At 37.7% G+C, this 21,863-nt stretch overlaps 1 protein-coding gene across 1 annotated transcript in view; it reads left to right on the top strand.

Moving 5' to 3' along the window:
* Positions 1-21,863, top strand: part of TRHDE (thyrotropin releasing hormone degrading enzyme) — a 214,214-nt gene that overhangs the window by 61,842 nt on the left and 130,509 nt on the right. Inside the window, exon 4 of the mRNA XM_005242046.3 lies at positions 19,904-20,058. Within this exon, the coding sequence (XP_005242103.2) occupies positions 19,904-20,058 (155 nt within the window). The remainder of the gene's footprint in view (positions 1-19,903; positions 20,059-21,863) is intronic.

Genomic DNA, 21,863 nt, shown 5'->3' with positions numbered 1-21,863 from the left:
ATACAGAATGATTCTTGGTGGTTTCTGTGAGATACGTGCCAAGGGTAAGTGAAATACAGTAGAAATGTGTATGTGTAGGAGAGGGAAACAGAGCCAAAGAAAGATCTGCAGTGCTGGAACAGAAGCAGAACTCTTTATGTTCTCACAGGCCCTAGGGACCTGATTACATCAGTTTGCTCTTCCTAGGCCTGTTTTGCAGAGAAAACAACTTTTTTTTTTTTTTTTTTAAACAACCTATAGATGGAAGTCTTTTTTCTTTGGGTTACACATTAGCATTGTTGACAAAGTACTCATGAATTGCCTCCAGGTTGTTGCTGTAAGTTGAAAGCCACAGGCAATTTCATTTGTTAGGGGATGAAACTGTTTAAGAAAAAAGAAAGAGGAAGGAAGAGGGGGAAAAATGGAGGGTTTCCTAGGGGATTTTTTAAAATGCTATCTCCATGCTTTGCACCTGCTGAGAAATTAGGACTTAAGCTATCCTCTGTTCCCTATGGCTACTTGCTGTCAGTGCCTGTTTTAGCAACCTCTGCGCAAACGGCGTGGAACAGCTTTGATTCTGTTTCCTCTCCCCTCCTTCCCGTCTGTTGCTTCACTGTGGATCATGAGGTGTGCCAGTCTCCTTGTGCCGAGAGTGAGCTCAAGCAGAGGCTCCTCTGCAAACACTGCCAGAGTCTGAGGCCCCTATAATTGGCATTATTTGCAATGTCCCATGTAGCGGCCGAGGATCGATGGAAACAGAGCAGGGAGTGACACTCAGAGCCTTTGAAGTGGTGGGAGCTGATTACTGAGGAAAGAAGCCCAGTTCTGCAAGTTTCTTGCAGTCTCCTTGTAAGGCAGTGAGAGCATTAGTGTTTTTGAGGCTGATACCTCCCAAAAATCAGTTTTAGCGTCAGTTATGCAGCCAGCACTATGTAACTTTTCCAGCATACGGCATACTAGGACTAATGTCAACTAAAGGCAAAAATGTATAGAAAAGGCTGGTGTGTGTACACTTCAAACTGAAGGCAGAGAGAATATTTTGTTTTTTTTTTAATAATTAACCCATTTTCTATCAAAGCTGAGAGCAGAACAGCAGTCATCTCAGCTCTGAGCCAAGTCAAGGATTCTGCCTTTCCCAGGAACAGTGTCAGGTATGGGTGACCAGAGAATACAGGTGATGTGACAATTCCTTTATTAGCTGCCTACTTGTGATTATGAAGTGTGATTGTAAAGGTCTTGTAACACCTGAATTAAAAGGTTTTATTTAATTCTGACTGCCATTTTTGCAGGAATGAAGGTTCCTGTCCTGCTCACAGGAGTTTAGAAAGCTAGTTGGTGTGCTATTAAGAGTTTATAAAGCTATGTTACATAAACACAGCTCTCTAGATTTGGCGGTACCTTTCAGCAGTGAAGTCTGATTTCTTTCCTCTGTTGTAATATTTCATCCTGAAAATTTTTTGTCCTGAACTGGACAAAACCAGTAACATCTGTCCTGGTTTTGGCTGGGATAGAGTTAATTTTCTTCTTAGTAGCTGGTACAAAGCTGTGTTTTGGATTTAGTATGAGAATAAGGTTAATAACACACTGATGTTTTTAGTTGTTGCTAAGTCTGCTAACTAATGTTTATACTAAATCAGGGACTTTTCAGTGTCTTGGGCCCTGCCAGGGAGGGGGCTGGAGGGGCACAAGATATTGGGAGGGGGCACAAGAATTTGGGAGGGGACACAGCCACAACACTGCCATTACACACTATAGAATGAATATATAAACTGGGGGGAATTGGCTGGGGGCTGCCAACCAATGCCCAGGGACTGGTTGGGCATTGGTCAGCAGGTGCTGAGCAACTGTATTGTGCATCATGGGTTTTTTTGTTTGTTTGTTTGGGTTTTTTTTAATTTTATTTCTTTCTCCCTCTCTCTCCTTTCATTACAGTTGTTGTTGTTGCTGTTATTATTGTTACATCTTAATTTATTTTAATAATTAAATTGCTCTTCTCTCAGCCCATGAGTTTTACCTTTTTCCCGATTCTCCTCCCCATCCTGCTGGGAAGGGTCAGGCTGGAGTGAGTGCTGCATGGTGCTTAGTTGCTAGCTGGGGTTTCAATCATGACAATGTCTTTTCTTATTCCCTTGTTTTCAGGAGAAAAGGAGAGTAGCAATGAAGAAAAATGTATTTTGCAACATTTAAATGATTCAGATAAGAATTATTCTGAGAGATTGAATTTAAAATTAAAAATTACTTGTAACAATCTTTCTCCCTTTTTCCTAGTCTCCCCTGGTTTTATCCAAAACTGGTTTGATTCTGCGAGTACAAATTATGTTGTTGTGGGGATTCTTCACAGAGAGTTTATTAAAGGGAAAAATAAAACAAAATGAATGATGATCAACTACAGTTCATCAGATCCTGCAAGGGACACTGCTACACGTGGCACTCATTGAAAGTGGTAGGAGATTGGTTTAGGACAGATAACAGAAAATATGTTTTTACAGAGTGTCTAGTGAAGTATAGAAGAGAATTTTTGATCACTTTAATAAGAGATCAGAAGGACATTGCCAGCTTTTTACCAGTTTGCAAAACTGCTACTGTGGTTACTACAAATTTAATTTTTAATATTTTCTGGATACACTGGTGTCTTCTGACACTGGCATTGCTGGCTCCTGGGGGTTCAATTGGCACTTTTTCTGTGTGTGTTTATCTCTGATCGTACCCGTGCTTGATATACTTGTGAAATAAAAAAGAAATTAACAGGTCTTGTAGTTTCCCAAACTGTCATGCTAAAATAAATCATAAGCATAATTTGGGAAGCTTGTCAAACTGTAATTGGGATTAGCTTTATTGAAGACTCTGTTGTGGTGGCTACTAAGCAAAAGACAGAACATAATTAATGACAGCCACTTCAAATCACCTTGTATTATGTGCCTTTTAACTGTTGATTTATTGATGCAAAATTACAGTGAGGTGGCAGCGCCTGCCACTTCAGCATATTTGGGTGAGCCATTCAGTCATCTTCAACATACTTCCTATGTGGGCTGGCAGACACAGCTCTGCATCAGGTGGCTTCGCTGCCAAGGGAAGACAATGTACCCTGGAACTGTTCAGGCAAGTGCTGCTTCAAGTATGTGCTTAGTGTTTTTCCTGATCCCTCTTCTACTTCAGCAGCACTAGCTTTGCTCGTGTACCTATACAGGACCTTGACTTCAGTCAAGAAAAAGCACATTATAGCAGAACCACCCTTCTAGACACACTGTATTGCAAGGAAGAACAATTGGTGGTTGTGCTTCAACCAAAATAACACACGGACTCCTGCAAATTCAATAGCCCACTGAAAAAAAAAAGTAGATCTCAAAAGAGTATGAAGTCTAGGAAGTGGCAGGTAATTAAGTTTTATGTCAACATCAGTGTGTAACATTCAACTGAAATCTGATCACAGTTATAATATATCTGTAGTTTTCTGATATCCTGTGCTGGAGGAAGAGGGAGGGATAGAAAATTATCAGACCTGCAAGAAACCAATCGAAGAAACTTATCTGGTCACCTTCAATTGCAGATGGCTACTTAATAGTCCTTTAGTTCAGAAGAAACCAAATACTTCCTAGCTGCTTGTAGCGTACTTAAAATCTTGAGTACAAAAGGTAAAAGCCTCTAAAGTTGCAAAGAAAGCAGGAGGGACCAAGAGGTCTAAATCTTCATTGTACCTGGAAATGTGTTAAACAATTTCCCATATGAGCCTGGTAAGCTGATCATAGGTCATTACATAGACTAGATTCGAAAAAATACTATTGACCTGTGCCAGTGTGACTTAAGGAAGGGTTCCTGGCATGTCAATGTGATACATTAACAGGGTGGCAAAATGATGCAGTTGATGATGCTGCCTAATAAAGGCTTGATAACGCTGTTACATAGGTGATTCCTTTGGGTCGATGACTACCTACACACAAAGGATTTTTGGGGATTGATGACACCAATACTTTTCTTTTGCATGGAGTTGCACAAGGTTCAGTTCTTCAGTTTTCTCTTTAGTCCCTTCCAGCATCCAAACATGGTAAGTTGCAAATACACCTAAGCATGTGAAATGCAGTAGTCTGTTATAGGCAAAAAAGGAATAAAGGGTTTTGATCAAGAGGGAAGCATCTTAAAGTAGTAGAAGAGGAGAGGAGTTAACAAATAACATGACCTGGAACAGATATGCTGGAATTGACAAAGGAGAGTTATGGGGAGGCCAGAAGGTCTGTAGAAGTTTGGATTTTCTGTAGGCCAAGTGAAGAGGTCATTACAGGGTTTCACATGCCTGGGGACATGCTCTCTTAACTCTGATTTCAGCAGGATTATTGCGATCAGATTGCATCCTGATACAGATCAAGACATTTCTCTGACTGAAAAAACACTTCAAGAGGAATCTCTAGGAATGACAGCCTTTGCCACTGTCAGAGGACTTCTACTGTATAAACTAAGTGGCAAAATTCTGTGATAACTTCTTTTATCGTGAGGGGTTTTTGCCTTTCTTCATTGGTTGCTAGAATGTATTTCTGTAATCCATGCATTTCTGTGTGTTATAGATTGCATACAATTCATTCATTGTGTTTGGACATTTGTTTTCAAATGAAGGTAATCCATAAGTTTATTATGTAAAATAACTTATATGAGAGAATGTCTGTGGAATAAGATATCTAGGATATTAAATGACAAATGGATGAATGTGTTCTGGATCTTAAAGTAATGGCTGGGACTATTCATCTTTTGTCTGATGCTTCTGGAGTTTTCCATTGGTTACTTCAAGTGCAGAAGTTTGAAAAGGCAGGTTATAATCTTGTTCTTCAGCACTCTGTCATGCATATTCCTCCATTCACTGAAATTTGTGTTGTTGCTTCAACACTGAATATTCAATTGTAAATTAAATAGCACTTCCTTGCATAGCATATAGCTGTGGCAAGAGACAAAAGCGCCTTTTGATAAATAAGTATGTCATTTTTTCTTGCTGGCAGGGTAGCTGGTATTCTTGAAGCCCTTAGTAGTTCAGTCTCTGTGAATGACTGTGTTTGGTCATTGCTGTAAGATCTGCAAGCTGATCTCCCAGGCGGAGTAGACAGCAAGGAATGTACTGAGATCACCTATAGTAATGCGAAGTGCAGTACCTTTCCTGTCATCTTTGAAGAAGGATGTACTGTACTACTTTTAAACAGTTATTAAAGCTTTGAAGAAGAAGAGATTGGGATTGGAATATCCGTAAACAGCTAGTCACATCTGTGGATTTTTATTCCAGATAGCCAGAGGAGGTTCAGCACCTTTGAAGGTATTAAACAAAACCAGCCTTGCTTGTTTTAGCTCTACTTGAAATGCAGGTGGGGCTGTGAGGTGTGGGGTGGAAGTGTTTGCTAAATGAGAGAGAACAAATTGGCTTTAAGAGTAAAATATCTTCTTGAGGGAGTATCAAAATAATAGCATGAAAAACCAAAATAAACTGTCCTCTTACAGAAATACTATAATGTGTCTTTCATCAAGTAAAGCCATGAGATAACGACAGGGTTCCTGCATTGATACAGTTGTCATTGTTCAATGTAAACCAGTAGATTATTAATGCTTGCACCAAGAATCTCCCCTGTTCTCCTTTGTTTTTCTTCATCCTCTTCTGCATCTCTCATTTGCATTCTTAGATGTCAGTGAAGTGCTAGGCTTTGATCTTCCACATACTTAATCATTTGCTTTAAGCAAGTCCTTAGTCCTTTTGAATCTGATTTACATTTGAACCAACACTATTTACACATTGTTCCAGCACTGAAAAGGAGCCAGGAATCACATGAAAATACTGTTTAATTAAGGTTCTTTTATAGTCTGTCTTTTGGAAGAAGGTGATGTCTTCAGTGTAAAGGAGAACTTGGTTTGTAGGCTTCAGTGAGAATCTTGCATACTTTTAGTGCAGATGATTTGATGATTTGGGGTGCTGGTTTACTAAGTTCACTACAGGACTGCAATGGTCCACTGCATGGTAGCATTAAGATTTTTAAGAACACTTCTCTGGTGCATATTAAATTATCTGTGTAGTCTGAACTGTGTTGATAGGAGGCAAAAAGATTTCTATGTTCAAGGACTGTTAGGTCCAGATCCCATACCAGTTGTTCTTTTATACCTTTTATTATTTTGAAGATCTATCAGGTTATTCTCTTGGTTCTAATAGACATTGCAATACTTAATTTGTGCAAATTACTCTTATATTTTCTGGAAAGAAAATCCTGTATGCTCTTTCATGGTCTTCGTCAACCATTACTGATGCAACAAAGTCTTTAATTGGATTATTTTTCTTTGAAGTGGAATGATCAGAAATTGTTTTTTCTGTAAATAATAATGAAGCAAGATGATATGGAAAAATTATGATTCTAAATGAGAAAAATAATCTTAATAGAAACACTTTAAAATGAAAACTATATTATTTTATTGTAAATTATTCATAGGTTATCAAGTTTAGACGAGGATTGTGAACGTAACTTTGTTATGGTTCTTTAATATATCTTTAATATAACTTTAATGTTTAAATCTATGATGCAGGGAATGAAATTCTACTCAGGGAAACCATTTTGATTTCTGTATAATTGGAAAAAGTTTATGTATTCAGTGGGCTAATAGTACTTAGAGCAGACATTTATCTCCATGACTTTGTAATGCCACAGTATAACATCGAACACAGACAAGATTGTACTTGGACAAATAGTGCTTTTTTAGGAAAAGAATGGGCTACATCTGTTGTGCTCTCTTATTGCCAATAAAAGGGATGATCAGGAAAGTTCTCAGCTTCTGTTACCTGGTAGGTGCAATTGGTCGTACTGAATTTCTGTCGACTTTACGTTAACTTTACTCAGATTACTTTTTAAGGCTTCTTTTGCTATTTCAGCTTATTTAACTGCTGTTTTTTCCTTCAACATCTTTGGTGCTCATGTGGTCATTGAATTCTCTTTGTCACTGCCATAAAAACTATAGCTTGCTTTCAAATATGACTCCAACATGTAAAGCTGTTCCTTCAGTAATTGTAATCGTCAAGCTCCAGTTCTCCCAAGGTTTTATTAATTTCCAGATTTCCTGAGAACTTTTCTGCAGCCCTTCTGGCCATGTAAAGTTCTCCAGAAAGGCAGAGTGCATGAACATCTAAAGTGTTGACATCTCTAGTTAATCACCAGACAGTTGTTGAAGTGAGTTATTTCAATGTCATGAACCTTCAACTCTCTATACTTGAGCAGTGGAGAAGGTGGGCTTTTCCACAGTTTTTTTGTTTTCTTTTGTTCTATGCACTGAAGATATGCAAAACCTTATTGGAAGGCATCTGAGAAATTACAAATGTGCCCTTGCAAGGTGTATTCAAATAGGTGTAATTAAATCGTGTACCCAAGATTAAACCTGTATTCTCTTTCTACATTCAGTTGTTCCCTCTTTTCTTCATCCCCTCAAATGTTTCTTCTGTTTGTATTTATAGTCCCTTTAGCAATATTTCCTCAGCTTCTAGGCTTTTACTGGCTGTCTCAGATTTTTCATGTCATTGACTTGTTTTTCAGTTTGTCAGTGTTTCTCAGCTATTTCAACTATGTGTCTCAAGCCTTCCGGCAACACTTTTCAACTTTTTCCACTGCATTTTTTGGTACTCTGAGACAGGACCTTTCTGTTCCATTAGCAGTTAATCTTCTTTTCTTCGGAAGTAATCTAGTAAATTTTTTTTTAGCACAAGCTAGTGCTTTGCTGGTGTTTGAAGCTACCTACTTGGCTCTTTGGTCATCAACCTGAAAATACGCACAGAAGAGGTAGCAGTAGCCTCTTTGTTTGTCTGCAGTTCTTATGGTTGTTAAGTGCAGAAAAATATGACTTCATTTGGACATGAAGAGTTCCATGTTTACTCCAGAGTAGCGTTCTGAGTAAAACATGCACACTGACAGAAAGACACTTTATAGCGAGTGTATTAGTAAAAATTTACAAAATTCTGTCATTTAAAATGTAATTTAAAGCAGATTTTTCAAAGTTTAAATTAGATTTTAAGCATGAAATATTCTCTTTTGAACTCAGGTTCTAAGTTGTAGTGGATTTTTGGTGGTCTGACTGATCTGTGTTCTTTTGTGCAAATTTAAATTTAAGATAATATTCAAATAGTTTCCTGTTCTGCCGAACTCTTGAAAAATGACACACTGCTAGATTTGGAAAGATAGTTTTCTAAACCCCATGAAAAAAGAATGTTGAAGTGTTGCATCAGTTTTGGGTAGTTTTAGTTTCTTGTGCTATTAGAAGAATAAAGTTTTATTTACGTTGATTTATTCTGTTTAGTTTCATGGCTCGTTCAACACAGAGTTGAAATACCAGAAAAACTGACTCCTGTTTTTCAATTTATGTTGAAGAACTAAATTTGAGGGGGTGAGTTTTATTAGTTCAGAAGTCAAAAGACACTGACTGAAGAAACTGGCTTAATTCATACCCTATAGATATAGATGTTGATGCTATTGCTTTATTTGTTATAATAGTCTTGCACCTGGGTCTTTTTTATCCTGCCTGGCTTGACCTCCCTCCAAGCCTGTTTCTTTGTCATGAGCTGAGCAATACTGTCTTCATGTGCCTGGAGTCAGTTCCCCAAATGGGAATGGGGGCTGGGGGACTGTGGTAGAAGAGAGAGGTCATGAGAGAAGGAGCGTGCTCACAGACTACAGCGACAGCTTGCAGTGAGGTCTCTAGCATGGGGTAGAGTTCCTGTGGATAAGGTCTTAGCCCTGGTAAAATGAGGTTGATAAGGAGCATAGGGTAAGAGTGAAGAACAGAGACCTTGGCTGTATCCGTAGCTTTCAGCTGGGAGGCACATAGCCTCCAGCATTCATTCACCAAAAATGCCTCGGAAACAGTATCTTGCCTATAGGTTTAAATGTAGAAGTATCTGGTATGTGCATCATGTAAAATTCAGGATGGCCTGTCTGCACAGATGTGCCTGGATCTTCCTCTTCTGACCAGAACATGGACTTAGCCCGAGTCCTACTTATAATAATTTTGTCTGGGAAGCAGAACCACTTACAACTAAAATTCTCACTGTCTGGTTTTTCTTCAATAATAACATAACAGGGGTATTATAAATTCACCAATCACTTAGCAATTTTTTAACCATACGCATGAACCAAGTTTAGGAAAAGTGTGCTGTTAATCTCTGATCTGCTCAAATTAATAACTTTACTATAAAATACTGGTATTTTGCCGGTGTGGAGATAGTTAATTCATTGTGGTGTCTTGGGATTGATTGCTTAGTTTTTTTGATCACCAAATTTCTTATTTCTTCATTCTTTTAGGGAACTGTAGAAAGTGTGCCTCTTTGTCCTCAGTAAATAAGTGTCTGGAGTCACAGCAATATGTTGCCTCGGCTATCCTATCCTAAAAGCGTTGATTACTTTCTGAAAGGCTTCAGTTCTCTGGCAGTCTCAGGCCATATTTTCTCTGATAACAACCTTTTTGTTGTTGGTATAGACAGCATAGCTCTGGATTTTGTTCCCTGACTATCAGTCCATTAATCCAGAGCATTTGTCTCATTTGCTGAAACTACAAAGATTTGAATTAGGATTCATACATTTGTAGCACACACAAAAAAATCTCAGTTGTATCTTCTGGAAAAAAGGGGAGACAACTTTTTTCTAAGAAAACCCGAGATCAAGTACAGTACTTCTGTTGTATGCCCTTTATGCCTTTTTTTAAGTTTTTGGCATTTTAAAAATTTTTTTCAAAGATGACCAAAGCCTCTTGCCACTCTCCCTTCCTGTTTTTTTCCCTTATCAAGTGCTACTGTGTAAAACTGGATACTCTGCCTGTGCCATCACAAGATGAATGCATAACCTTTTCAAATGGCATCTGCTAGAGTTTTGTGTATTCATCTAAACCAGAAATATTTGACATCCATGGTCTCACTAAACATCTCCCCTTGTAGGCAATTAAAAAAAAAGTTCCAATTTTGCATGAGTTCTGCCTTGTGCAAAAGCAAGGGAAGACGTACCTTCTTTATGTTTCCTTATTTGTTATATCCTGCAGTTGTCTTACTCTGCTCTCTGGCTTCAAGAGCGGTGAGGCTGCAATGGGGATGGATCAGTCACTGCAAGCCCTCTGCTATCCCAAAGTGGTTCATTACTGGTGTGTTAGCATTACTGGTCTCAGTTAGCAGTCAGTAATGAGCTGCATACATTTTATTCTATTTAGGTCTTTGTATAATGCAGGTAGAGATTGATACAGAATGTAAGCTCCAGTGGAGGTCACATTAGACATTGAAAAATGCAAATGAATTACCAAAGGGAGGGGGAAATGTTTTTATCCCCTCATTGAAGTCATTGAAGTAAGAAGCTGCTTACCAGCCAGTTTAGTATGGAAGATAATTTCTAGTCCAACAAACAGATATTTGCATATCTAAGGAAGTGAACAAGCACTATTAAGAAAAATGGACAGACCGTGTCTTGAAGATGGGGGAAACAAAATGAGTCAGGATGAAAGATCAAGTCTGTTTAGATCGCAGGAACATTTCAAGGGTGAGATTGGTAAAAGGCTGTTGTGGTTTAACCAAGGGACATGCAGGAATAGGAAGATCTAAGAGGGAGTGGAGGAGTGCACCTGAAAGTGTTCTGTGGGAAGTTCATCTCTTGCAGATGTATTCTCAGACCAGAACTTCTGATTAATTTTTTGATGATAAGGAAAACATGAAACAAGGTGTGCACAAGGACTGGAGTTGTGATTGCCTGCTTGTCAGTGGCAGCTGAATATGGATGTGAGTATGGATCAGTGTAAATACGTTAAGCATAGATTTTGTCTATTTGGTGGTAAATTTCATAAGCATTTGTTACAACGTATGTCTGTTTTGAAAGTTACTGATAAAATATGTTTCTGATTTTTGACCTTAATTTGGCTTAAATGTGATTTAAGGGAACAAACAAAGCATATTTCATACAACAGGGGAGCAGTACCATACCCTAGGGCATTTGTGTATTGTAAAGGTACCCAGGAAATACTAATAGGAGTTGGTGTTGCTGTCATCAGCCCCCTTGTCAAGTATAGTCACTCCGTCAGCGGAGGGAAGAGATTTAATCCATCACTTTTCCAGTATTTCTTCCACAACAGTGAAGAGGACTGTCACTTGTCCAGGCTGTCATCGTGTGTGCAGCTCTGCGTGTTCTCAGAGCTCTGCATGATTTTCTGTCGGGTTTCTTTTCTGGTGGGATATTGGATTATCAATCTTACTCACCGTGTCAGAGATCTGACTGATCTCTATAAACTTTGTTGTGGACGGGATGACTCCTATTGTTTGTCAGGCTCTGCTTTTCCTTCTTTCTGTGTCTCCCAGTAGTCTGTTGTTGAGGTACTTGTCCCAGGTCTGTCACAGCCTCTTCTGTTCTCAGCTCTTGTTAGCTCCTTGCCAAACTTCAATAGTACAGTTCAGTTTGTGTCAGTCACCCGCCTTTCTTTAGTGTGTCACTTTTATTTTGTAATTTCAGATTAAAAGCATTTCTTTCTAGAGCTTTGTTTTTACATGGTTTGCAGTATTCTTCCATTTCTGTATCACACTTTCACATTTGGGTTCCACTCTCCGAGTTAATTGAAACTAGTAAACACTTCAAATATGTCTGAAACCACAACTGTCAGGAATAAGGATACTTTCTAATTATTTTCTTTCTTTTTACTAGTACCTATTGCTTCCAGATGCAGAATGAAGCACCATTTCCATCTTTTCCCATTGTTTTCCATGCTTAGAGAGATTTTCGGCTCTGGTGAAGGTTTCAACTGCTCTACTTTTCCATCCTGTTTGTTTATTTTAATTCCTTCCCCCACCCCCTGCTGATAAGCATGTGGGGTTTAGGAGTAACTCTTGGCCCAAGATGCTTAAAAAAGACTTTATTCAGAGACATACTACTGCTTGTCTCTGCGTACCAGGACGTGGGCTGAGTAGAATCTGTAGCTCAGCTTTCCTGTGCCAGGAAAGCAAAGCTTCCTTAGAAGTTCAGGCCCTGGTGCTGCATCTTATTGTGGGAGATTTGGGGTAACTGTGTAGGGAAGGATAACTTTTTTCGGTCACAATCTTGCAAGCCTGCTTTTTAACTGTGATTTTTAACCTGTGATGGGTAACTGTACAGCACATTGCTGGCAGCCTGTGCCTGTGCTGACCTGGAACAGAATGAAGGTGTAAATTCTCTTGGTTAAATCTCTCCGGGATGTCTAAATGGACTAAGAAGTTCAGCTTTAACTTTTTGGTCCCACTGATCCATTGGAGTGTTCCTGTGAGCCTTGTGTAAGGGTCAATACGGACTCTGTGACAAGACTTAGTGGTTACATCCTTGGGCATGAGTGGGGAGGAGAAAGCATACGGTTGCATGAGAACAGAGTGAGTCCTCTGTTATCCGTGTTTCTCTAGAATTCAGGATTGTGGGGTTTTTTTGTATTATGTCACAGAAAGATACTGGTTCTTGGTGTATAAAATAATGAATAGATTACTATTTTTACTATTAAGATAATAAAAAATTATCCTGATGTAATATTATTTAAAGAATTTGCATAAGAATGTGGTATAAACTTTATTTTAGGGCTTAGTATAAACAGCAAGACCTAAAAACAGTATCTCAGGAGCTATCCAGGACAGTGCATCTAGGAGAAGATAAATAGATACAGTCCGCACAAAAACATTGACTTCAGATGGAGCACATATGACTAGTTATATTGTAATTTTATCTCCAACTGGAACACTGTGATACATATTTTTGAGACAATGGTAATGTGAAATACCTGCCTGTTTTCCCAAAATTACTATTTCTACTTCTTCTGCTTAACTGTGCCCGTCGCCTGTGAATACGATCTCACTTTAAAGCAAACATAAAAGAGGTAAATCTGGGTATATGGAGTGTTGTGCTAATGGAAACATTCATATCTTTATTACTGTGATGCAAATCAGTGTTCTGTGTACCAGATGAAAAGAATTATTTACCTCATTATAATCCTTAAGTAGTATTGATTTCTGGAGCTTTCTGCTTACCGGCACCTCAGCTTTGCAGTGAAGGGAAGGAGTATGGCAGTGGCTCTTGATTGTTTTCTTTGCAGCAGTATTCATACTGGAAGTGCTCGGTAATCAGTGGTGTGTTGTCTTCAGCTGTAGAATCCTCATGCTCTATTAACTGTGGTGGTAGGAAAATGGCTGTTGGCAATTTTCCATCATGTCAATGCTCTTATATATATTGGAGACAGTATTTATGAAGGCAACAAAAGTCTTTCTTGTTTTTTCTTCTCTCTAGATCTTTTGGTGTTGAGAGTTGGGATACATTTTCTCTGTTCATGTGTTGTGTATATACTGTAAGGGATGCACATACAGTACTACCCCTGTAGCTTAGAGTAACAGAAACCTGAATTTCACTCTCTGCTGGTTTGTTCTAACTATGTTATGCTAACTAAGTGTGTAACTCTATGTTCTAATGTATGTCTGAGACTAGAATACCCACATTAGATTGAGGGATGGGAAAAAAGGTTTATATTTCTAAAGAAACCTTGTGAAAGATTTTTTTTTTTTCCCCTGCCTTGTTTGTTACTGTACAGCAATTACTAATGATCTGACCAGGTATTACTTAAAAGGAAGGCATTGTTCATGTAGAGACTGATACAACCCAGGTGATACATAATCTAGCCTCAATGGGCGATTGCATTCATTTTTCATTTTAACATTGAATCATTTGATATACTTTGAAATGACGAAGCAGTGATCTGTAGATTTGGGTTATGAAAATTGAAAGCAATTTCATAATATGCATGTCAAATAAAATCAACTGGTTTCTATTTTATTTTATTAAACTGAAAACTAGCCATCACCCACTGTCAAGGCTCAGTTGCTTGAAAAAATTGCAAAATTTTTCTTTCTATATTACTGCTTGTTCTCCCCCCTTATGCTCCCCAGCTTTCTCTCCCACTTTCATTTTTTTTCTTCCCTCTTGGATTCTTTAGTATTCACATTGCATTAAACATCTGCTATTTGTATCAAACACTCTGGAAATCCATCCATTGTTTATGTCAGTTAATGTTAAGTAATACTTTGTACAGCAATAAGAAGCAATAAAAACCCCAGCAATAAACTGCTGTGTGTCAGTGATTTCTCCTCAGGGTCTGCAACAAGCCATTTGATTTGACTGAAATAATGGCAAACAGTTTTAGACCTTTGCATTAACTCTGCAGGATAACGTCCGTGTGGGTTAGTAAGTGTCATGCTCACAGAAGGGTATTGGTGGTGTAGTCCCAGAGATAACAACTGATGTGTGCCAGAATAACCGTTTGGATAAACAGAACTGCTAGCTGAAGATTTCCCATGGGGCTGTCATCCAGGTTTTTGTGACTTTTGTGTATTTGAATACTTTGCATCTAGTGAGAGAAGACAGAAGAATACTATTAAGCTTAAATAAATACTATTAATTTTAAATAAAAATAATAGCTAAAAGACAGCTAATTTATAGTAGCTAGGTCCTAAGTGCCAAAAGTGAGATAGTGAAATAGTTTAATTTTCAGGAAACGTGCACTCAGTATTTTCTGAAAATCAGGCATTTCAAAGTGAGCATTCAAATCTATTAGTTGTGTTTCGTTCTGCTGTTGCAGTCAGTTGGGGACCTCTCTGTTGGCTTCAGAGAGCTTTCACCAGGTCCTGGGATGCTTGGGTTTTGGGGTTTTTTTCCTTCCCAAATAATTCTTTAAGGGGATGAAATATATACAAGGAAAACTTGGTTTCCAGCGTAAACTTCTCTGCCACATACTAAGCACACAGTGCAGAAAAGAAAGTTTTTCAGTAGCCAGTTTAGATATTTCTTATAAATATGTTAGCAGAAAATACAGATTTATTTTTTTTTATAATAACTACTGTTTGATTAATGGTTTTGAACCAGAGCTGTCACTTTTTGTAGTTGCTTTGTTCCTTGAAATCTGCATAAATCATTAAATGGTATTCTGTTACTGAAAAGCACCTTCTACTTAGTAAAAGAAATGGCTTTGATTAAGGAATTTGAGTGGCAGAAATATAAACCCTTTTAGTAAATAGTTCTTTTTTTTGTACAACAACATTCATTTAGGAAATTGCACACGACCTTTAAAGAGATTTAATAAAGCTATTCATTGCATTGTACAGCATTAGGAAAAAGCAAAACCATACTTTGGGTTTTCATTTGTCAAGAATAAAATAAACTGATGTTAGTCCATGCTTTCTCTTAATTTATTGAAATTGTCAAAAAAGTGATATACCTGGTAGCAAAAATCTACATCTGAAACCTTGAAGAAACCCTCTGTGAAGAAATGAATGTAAATAATATTGTCAGAAGCACACAGGTAAATTCAAATTATTTTCGTAGTGCCACTTTTGTAACGAAACCAGGGATTTTAAGGGACAATGGAGTGAACAGTTTATCGCTGTGTGCCTCCTCATTTTATTAAGGAAAATGTGTGTCTAAAATGCTTGATAGAAAATTCTTGTTTCTCACTGTGTGTTCTCATTCACAAGTTGCAGTGTGTCAGGATGCAGATTTATTTGGGTGACTTATCATGTATGATAACAGAAAATTTGCAGAAATTGTTTACACATTTAGGTAGGTACTCTTCCCCAGCCCCCTCCCCCCCCCATATCCCCCCCAGGCGGTGCTTTTTATCTTTCATCTTGAGCATTAGAAATTTAATAGCCATATGTTCTGCAGGATCTAGCCCTCGGTTGCATTTCAACCAGCAGCTAAACCAAATAAAACTGCAGTACGTAGTATTAGTAAATGCTAGTAAATGTGTTAATGCATGCGGATGTCCATCTGTCTTTCTGTGTTTATCCATACAGTCATATTTACATGTATAGTAAGGATGTGTGTCTGTTATACCAGTGGAATCACAGTGGTAGAAAAGGTGCTTAGATATTTGTGAAAGAGTAGGATGATAAAGGGGGGGAGGACCCCCAGATTCAGGATACTCTGCATGGGAGAGTTGTATCTTGTTTTGCGTTTGATCCTATTCAGTTCTGACCCCTCTCTTAACGCAAGAGTGATGTTCCCGGTTGCATGGTTTGGGGAATTCAGCGGTTTTTAAGGGTGCCTAGAAAATACCGTAACTGAGTGGGGGGAAAGAAAAAAAAAATCATTTGTTTGAATTGAACAGATACCAAGTTCTGTGGGATAAAGGTGGGATAAAGTTAAAAAAACGTCAAATGTTGATTTGCTTTGTGACCAGCTTAGGTGTTAAATTGCTGATTTCTATTCTGCGCTATGATGATACTTGCTAAATAATGTCAGACAATTATATTTTGATGTAAGCTCACATAATTGTGATGCCTTAATTAAATGTTTGGAAATAAAAGAAGCTGTTGAGCTATGTACAGTTTTTGTAACTTGAAACGTTTTTCATGAGATTCGTACAGAAATAGATTAAAAAAACGTCCAAATGCTCTGCTTGTATTCGAGTAATTGTACCAGTGTAGTAAGTTAGTGTGAAGTTCCAACACGTTTTTGTCCTGATGGCTTTTCTGGCAATTTTATTTTAGCTGTATAGTTTTTACTTCTTGGTCATGAATTTAGTCTCTGTGAAGGCCAAGAGGTGGAAACCCTCTATTATTCCAGCAGTACACAGAACTCTCTGCACTGCTGTATCAGGAAATCTCAAGTAACAGTTTTATGATATATGAGGATATTATTCTCTGCAAGCAATAACATGCATTTCTATTTCCCCAGCAATATCCACGTAATCAAACATTCACAAGTGCTTTACAAAGAATTTAATTAAATAGTGTGCAAAGTAACTGGATGCAGCATGCACACAAGCTGTTATATATTCAGTAGTTCATGTTTTGCAGTTAGTGCAGAACACTTTGAACAGTAATATGTGTGAATGGTATTTCTATCAAAATGTGCATCATCACCCCTCCTTTTGTACTTTGCTCCTTATAAATTACACTAAAACCTTAACAGATGTCACCTCCAGGAGCACAGGATACCTTCCTCAGTGCTCTAATGGCATGATAAAAGTGGGGAAATATAAATTCTCATGTTGAGACTTGAACATCAAACATTGTCCCTCTGGAATCAAACATTTATGACTCCCTGGAGAAAGATATAGATCATTGTGTCTTTTACCACAAAACTAGGCATGTTAGGAATTTTATTTAAAGATAGTGGAGCAATCAAGACCAACTGCTGAAGAATTTAATTTCTAAATTAACACCAGGAAGTGGTCATTCCGAGTTTAGACAGAGACAATGAGAAGTAAAAGATTTCTCATTTTGTGATAATGAATATGTTCAGAGTCTGTTCTGTCAGTCGCTGGAGATTAAGAAAGTCTCTTCTTTGGTATTAAAGTGCAGTGCATCAGACTGTGCAATAGGAAAAGGTGGGAGTGTGTCTCTATGTTGTAGTATGCTTCTTGATTCGTTTGGAGCTATTGGTATGCTCATGTCACCTGCAAGGATTAGCATTCTGGAAACCAGCAGGGTTATCTATGACGTTTTGTTTTGTCTGTTCAGAAAAGCCCTTTAAGCATTAGCTGATGCATGAGAGGAGTTTCCAGCCTTGCAGAGCAACAGGGCTGTGTTGGATTAGAGTGATTTAGAATATCCCTTTGCAGTTGTCTACCTGCAAGGCAGTTAGCCGTCCATCAGATTGGAAGGTTTTATTGGTATGTCAGTGCTATAAAGTATCAGTCTAAACCAGCACCGATACCAATGACACAAATAGTCAAAGACAGTCTATAATTAGCCTGTAAAGGTGTTTACTACAGGACCTCACCCTAGTTTCGCAGTTCCACTGAGTTGTTCCAGTTTATAACTGGCTGACATTGACAAAAATCTGTCTTTTATGACTGGGAAGAAAGACCAAAAGCCACAAATGAACCCAAAGGACAGAAAGGAAACAAAAGGACCAGTTAAAAGTAGGGAACTGGTTTTACTTTCATGCTAGTTGGATTTCAGTGTTGCCTTGCTTATTTGAGGGGAGTTGCTGAAAATTTAGTTAGTGTAAGTAAGAAGAGGGTATTTCTGCATTCTTCTGAAGATGCCTTTTGGAGGAAAGTTTCATCACTGTAGGAGGAGTTACGGCTTTCTTTACAGAGTTGGGAATGGGAGAGAGCCTGTTTAATGTTAAAGAAGATTTGCTATTAATTTCAGTGATTTCACCCAGTAGACTTTGTGTCTTTTTTTTTTTTTCCGTCCTTACCCCTTCTTTGTATAGCGGACAGGAGTTTTTCATTTTGCATGTGATTTATAAAAAATTGCAGTTATTCTAAAAAATAAGTACAGCAAGTTATTTTGAAGTTACTAGCATGTCTAACCTTGAACACCATGTTTCAGATTTTTACTGTATTTTCTTTAATTAGGCTCTTGTTCTAGTGTCTGCTTTTATATAAAATATTTATTCTTTACCATTTGTAGTATGTCTCTGTTTGCAATTTGGATATTTTCAATTTGCTTTTGTTTGGAAGTAGTTGCTAGGCTCTCTCTATGCTTCCACTAGAAGGCTGATATTTTTCTGCTTCTTGGAGCAGGCCCTTTTTGGGAGTGCTGGAAAATACCCAATTTTTCCATTCCTGGTATTTCAGTGGCAACTTCCTGTGAATCCTGAAGTAAAGCTCCTGCTGTCAGGTTGTTCTCCAAGCCAATTCCACCACATGTATCAGCAAGCCAAGACAGACAAACCTGGGAGATGTGTCAGTGCTGTGATATTATTTAGAGTGTTATTTAGAATAAGCAGGTCAGAATTTTTTCTTCAGGTTAGGAAGTCAACCCAGAGACCTTTCATCCCACCCAGCGCAGTACCACTGAGAGATACTTGTGTTAACTGTGAATGAACTACCTTTGGAACCAGAAGTAATACAGCCAAATGAGAGGAGTGTGGCAGCCAGGCTAATTAATTAAGAAGCCAGGCTAATTAGTTTGACTGGAGGGAGCACCATGCTGATGTGACAGTGTAGCTTCCAAAATTCTGGCTGATTTGTACACAGGTTATACTGGGCTTCTGGTACGCATACATGTTGTTTCTGGGCTCTTTCAGATGGTTTTGCCAGGTTGTGTTTTGATTTATTGCCTGTGTCAATTTACTGTAATTTTAAATTTCTTTCCAGTCAATATAAAATAGTCAATTTTAGTTTCTTCTCAATCTTCTGCAGTAAGATTTTTCTAACACATGGGTAGACATTGTAATATTGCCTTGTTCAACCTCATTCCACTGAGAGAAATTCCCCACTGCTTTTTTTTTTTTTTTTTACCTGATGAAGGACCTTCCTATCTTCTTCCTAATACTTTGTCACTTGCTGAATATAAAACTGAACACCCCTGACGTTGTGTAGAGCACCGTTGTTCCAGCCTGCAGGGCTGAGAGGTGACTGTCAGAAGCTCTGTTCTCAGAGGACGCATGCTAGCACTACTGCATGCTGAAGGATATCTTGTTTTGTAAGAACTGGTGATTCTGAACCATTCACCATCTTTCTGGTTGTTATGAAACAGTATTTCTTCAGTGCTACCCTTAATGTCAGTCCTTATGGTCTGATGTGCAAGATGTTCATAAAGGAGTCACTTTAATGAAAAGATAAAAAATACTTGTGGTAAAAGTCTGTTTTACTGCATTGTTATTGTATAGTAAACAATGAGAAGCAGTATCAAACCCAGAAGTAAATCAACAAAGTATTAAAAATAAGCTAGATTCTGTATAGAAAACTACAATTAGAAATATTAAGTACTGTGTTACAGCAATAACATGGTAATCATGTGTGAATAGGTAGTGGCATAAGATAAAAAATGAATATTTTATGAATGTTTCCTAAATAACATTACAAGAGAGCTGAAATTAAGTTTTGTTTTTTACATATATGTTATTTAAAATGCTTTTTGCGATCATTTATGGTCTTACTTCGAATAGTTCTTCAGCATAGTAGCTCCCACAAGGAGTTAATGTATTTTTTCTATTTCTAGATCTGTTAGCTGTGCCTAAGCATCCGTACGCTGCTATGGAGAACTGGGGACTGAGTGTTTTTGTGGAGCAAAGGATACTGCTAGATCCAAGCATTTCTTCTATATCATACCTACTGGATGTCACAATGGTCATTGTACATGAGCTATGTCATCAGGTATTAAAGGTGTTCAGATATTTGATATTAATATCAGAAACCATGCATTCCTTTTCGAAACTGAAAATGATTTTTTGTTGTGCATATAGACAACTGCAACTTTCATTGTAACTAGAGCCCAAATAATATGGAGATATGTAAGACACATCACTGCAACCCTGAAACTGGGAAGACTCAAAATGGGGGTAGAAGAGAAAGTTAGTAGCAATGAACGACTTCCCTATCTTCTGTATGATTTATATTTTGTATGTTTGTGTGTGTGTTGTTGATATGTAGACTAAACATGTTAATAACTGTAGAAAATGATTTATTACAGAACAACAGCAGAGTAATGCTGAGTTCTGTGTTCATGTAAAAAATGTTTTGGTGGAAATCAGTTTGGTAGTTGTCCTCTTCTGTCACATATACACATACTTCCATTTTATTTTTCTTTTCATTTTGTTTTTAAATTTAATACTGGCCCTATGTTCACTAACAGTGGAAAATTGAGTCTTTATGTATACAGAAACTTTTGTATCAATAAGAAAACTTGACAATAAACCCATATTACAATTTATTTTATATTTCTTCCATCTTATCTCAAACTAAACACATTACGAGTGTTTAATAATACTGAGTTGAATGCAAATGTTATTGAAGTAATGTGCTGCAGGGGCAGGAAACCCTTTCTTGCACTCGAAAGAGGCATAATCATAGCCTTCAGGTTAAAATGAATGAAATCCTACTGTGTAATCAGCATGGCTTACATCTGAGACTTTACACAGTATTCTTTAAAAGGCAATGCAAATTCTTAACACTTTCTGCAAATAAAAAGTACCATATAAGAGGGAGCTTTTGTAGTGGAGTTCTGATAGATGAACCTGGAAATAATGTTTGGTTCATATTCATGTTTTGCATTGGGATATGAAGTCTTCAACTACAACATGAAATTCTTATTGAAAGTTATTGCTGGTTTGTTCTCAATATGATCATCTGATTTTGTTATATGCTCTTTATTGTGCAGTACAATAAGAATTGCACACTGTTCTGCTAGAAAAATTACAGGCCCTTTGGAATCAAGTGTAGAAAACACATATTAGGTCATCAAATTCTGGCTCCTGTTAGTATTAGTTTTTTCCATGTGGTGCATTTTGTAGTGCAGGGTTCAGTGCTCCTGATTACAGGGTTACACCGCTTCCCTTAAAACCTTTTGATTAAATCTGATGGTCAATAACTTTTTCCTAGTGTTCAGCTTGTCTCCCTTTTTGTGAAGTCATTCCATTACTCCCAGTCATTCTTTGCACGGCTTTAATAATTTCCTCTGCTTCCAAAGCAATTTATACTTCAAATGTGGGCAATTATCACATCAGTAACTTGCCAAGTTTGTTTATTTGGTTCTCATTGAAACTGAAGCCTTTTTTCATTGCTGTGGGAGTATCAGAGGATCATGAAGTAGGTGAAAACTGTATCTGAATTTATTTTAGGGTAACAAAGGACTCTATGACTACATTTAAGTGACCTTAAAATCGCAAATGAGAAGGTTTACTTGGTGTCTGTGTTGATATTACTTCCAGTGCTGTTAGCTTAATTAGAAGTATCTTCTTCCATTAATGTTGCTGTTTCTGTTTTAGTGCCGTGCAGATCAGGTCCTTGCTCAGCTGCTTCACTGGGTAACTAGACAAGATAGAAAATATTCAGGTGGAAGAAATATTATTTCTACCTTTTAGATGCAGAATTGAGTCACAGAGAACATGGTTTGTTCATCTGTAAATAATGTTTAATGACAGAAACCTTCCAAAAACACAAGCCACAGAACACTGTATAGC

This window comes from Falco peregrinus, chromosome 6 (assembly GCF_023634155.1).
Source record: "Falco peregrinus isolate bFalPer1 chromosome 6, bFalPer1.pri, whole genome shotgun sequence".
Lineage (NCBI taxonomy): Eukaryota > Metazoa > Chordata > Aves > Falconiformes > Falconidae > Falco > Falco peregrinus.
Note: the sequence above shows the minus strand (reverse complement) of the source record. Positions and strands in the feature narration are given on the sequence as shown.